Here is a 1520-nt window from a genome sequence, read left to right as displayed (position 1 = left end):
ATGGCTTCAGGACCAAATTTTCACGGAGTCTGTGATCAGTGTACTCCTTCTCAACAAAGCTGTATCTTTTCTACTGCTCCTAGTAATCCAAATGGCCATTGGAGATGTAACAGCTGCAGATTTTTTGGTTTTCATTGTGGTAAGTTCTTTTTTTATTTTTTATTTTTTAATTTGCTTCTTCAATTCAATTTTTCTTCTTCAAATAATTCACTATACTAATATAATTTTCTTACTATTCTTATTCTTAATTTTTACTTTTTAATTTTTAATTTTCAATTTTCCAATAATGTTAATATATACTTTTCATTTTCATTTTTTAACTTTTCTTTAACTTCTTTTCTTAATAATAGACTATCCTGAAACCATTCTTGAACCAACCTCTCCTCCAGCTATTCCAACTACTCCAACTCCAGATCAACAACTTCCACTTGTGCCTTCTTCTCCTTATGATCAAGACTGGAGTCATTTAATAGGATTAGTTCCTGAATATCAATCACCAGCTTCACCTCCACCTCCTTCCATAGCTGCTCAATCTGTTGAAACTATTTATCCCACTGATGATCCAATCTTTACTAATATTTTTGATTACAACTTGGATTGGAAAAATGATCATGCTACTGAATTAGCTTGGACTGTTTGGCGTCACTTTGATAATGCTATGAGAATCATAAAAGATACTGGTTATGAAATCCCTAACTTAGCTAATAATTCTTATAATTTAAGTAGAGACATTGTAATTGATGATTATGTTGCTAGAAATACTAGTACTGGCAATACTCCTCCTACCCTCAGTTCCTTTATTCCTTTCCCTCATCATGCTGAAAGAGCTAATGCTGAATATGTTCCCCCTATTAATTCTCCTCAATCTGATATTTCTGAACCCTCTGATCCTTCATCTTCTAATCCTTCTGTTGGTCCTCCTAACACTGATTTACCTAATTTCCTTGATCCTTCATTAAAATAAATTTCTTTTAAGTAACTAAAAAAAAGATGTATCCTCCATAAATTTAAAACTTATTTCCTTCTTCCCCAATTTCTACATTAGGGGTTCTCAAAGTAGACCCGGTTTGTAAAAACCCGGTTGACCCAGTTGACTTTTTGGCTGTGATCTGTCAAAAAATGTCAACTCGATACACAAGGTTACTGCCAAAAAGCAACCGGGTCAACTGGGTTTTCTTGAAACCGGGCCAACTTTGAGAACCCCTATTAATTATCCCATTTTTACTTCTACATTTTATTAATTATGTGTGTTAATATTAAATAAATAATTATCCGGCCCTAAAAATGTGCTTAAAACTTGCTTTTTGAGAGAGAGAGAGAAAAAGAAAAGAATAATTTGAAAAAACTTGTTAAAATTTTGAAACTTAAAAATAAAAAGAAACTGAATAATAAATTGATTGTGATAATAAGAATTTTTATTAAAGAGAAAAGAAAGAAAACAAAAGAACAAAAACAAAAAAAAAATAGTAGAAATAATATTATATGGGGAGGGGGAATTTTACACCGAGTCATTTACACCG

The 1520-nt window shown here is 31.6% G+C and overlaps 1 protein-coding gene across 1 annotated transcript; it reads left to right on the top strand.

The window, feature by feature from the left end:
* Positions 1 to 964, top strand: MELLADRAFT_96288 (uncharacterized protein; the record flags this gene model as incomplete). Its single annotated transcript, XM_007407616.1, has 2 exons — positions 1 to 139; positions 351 to 964. 2 exons carry the CDS (start codon positions 1 to 3, stop codon positions 962 to 964), a joined length of 753 nt encoding a protein of 250 aa, XP_007407678.1.
* Positions 965 to 1520: the final 556 nt, after the last annotated feature.

Source organism: Melampsora larici-populina, assembly GCF_000204055.1.
Source record: "Melampsora larici-populina 98AG31 unplaced genomic scaffold MELLAscaffold_9, whole genome shotgun sequence".
NCBI lineage: Eukaryota > Fungi > Basidiomycota > Pucciniomycetes > Pucciniales > Melampsoraceae > Melampsora > Melampsora laricis-populina.
The sequence above is the reverse complement of the archived record's forward strand: the minus strand, read 5'-3'. Positions and strand labels throughout refer to the sequence as shown.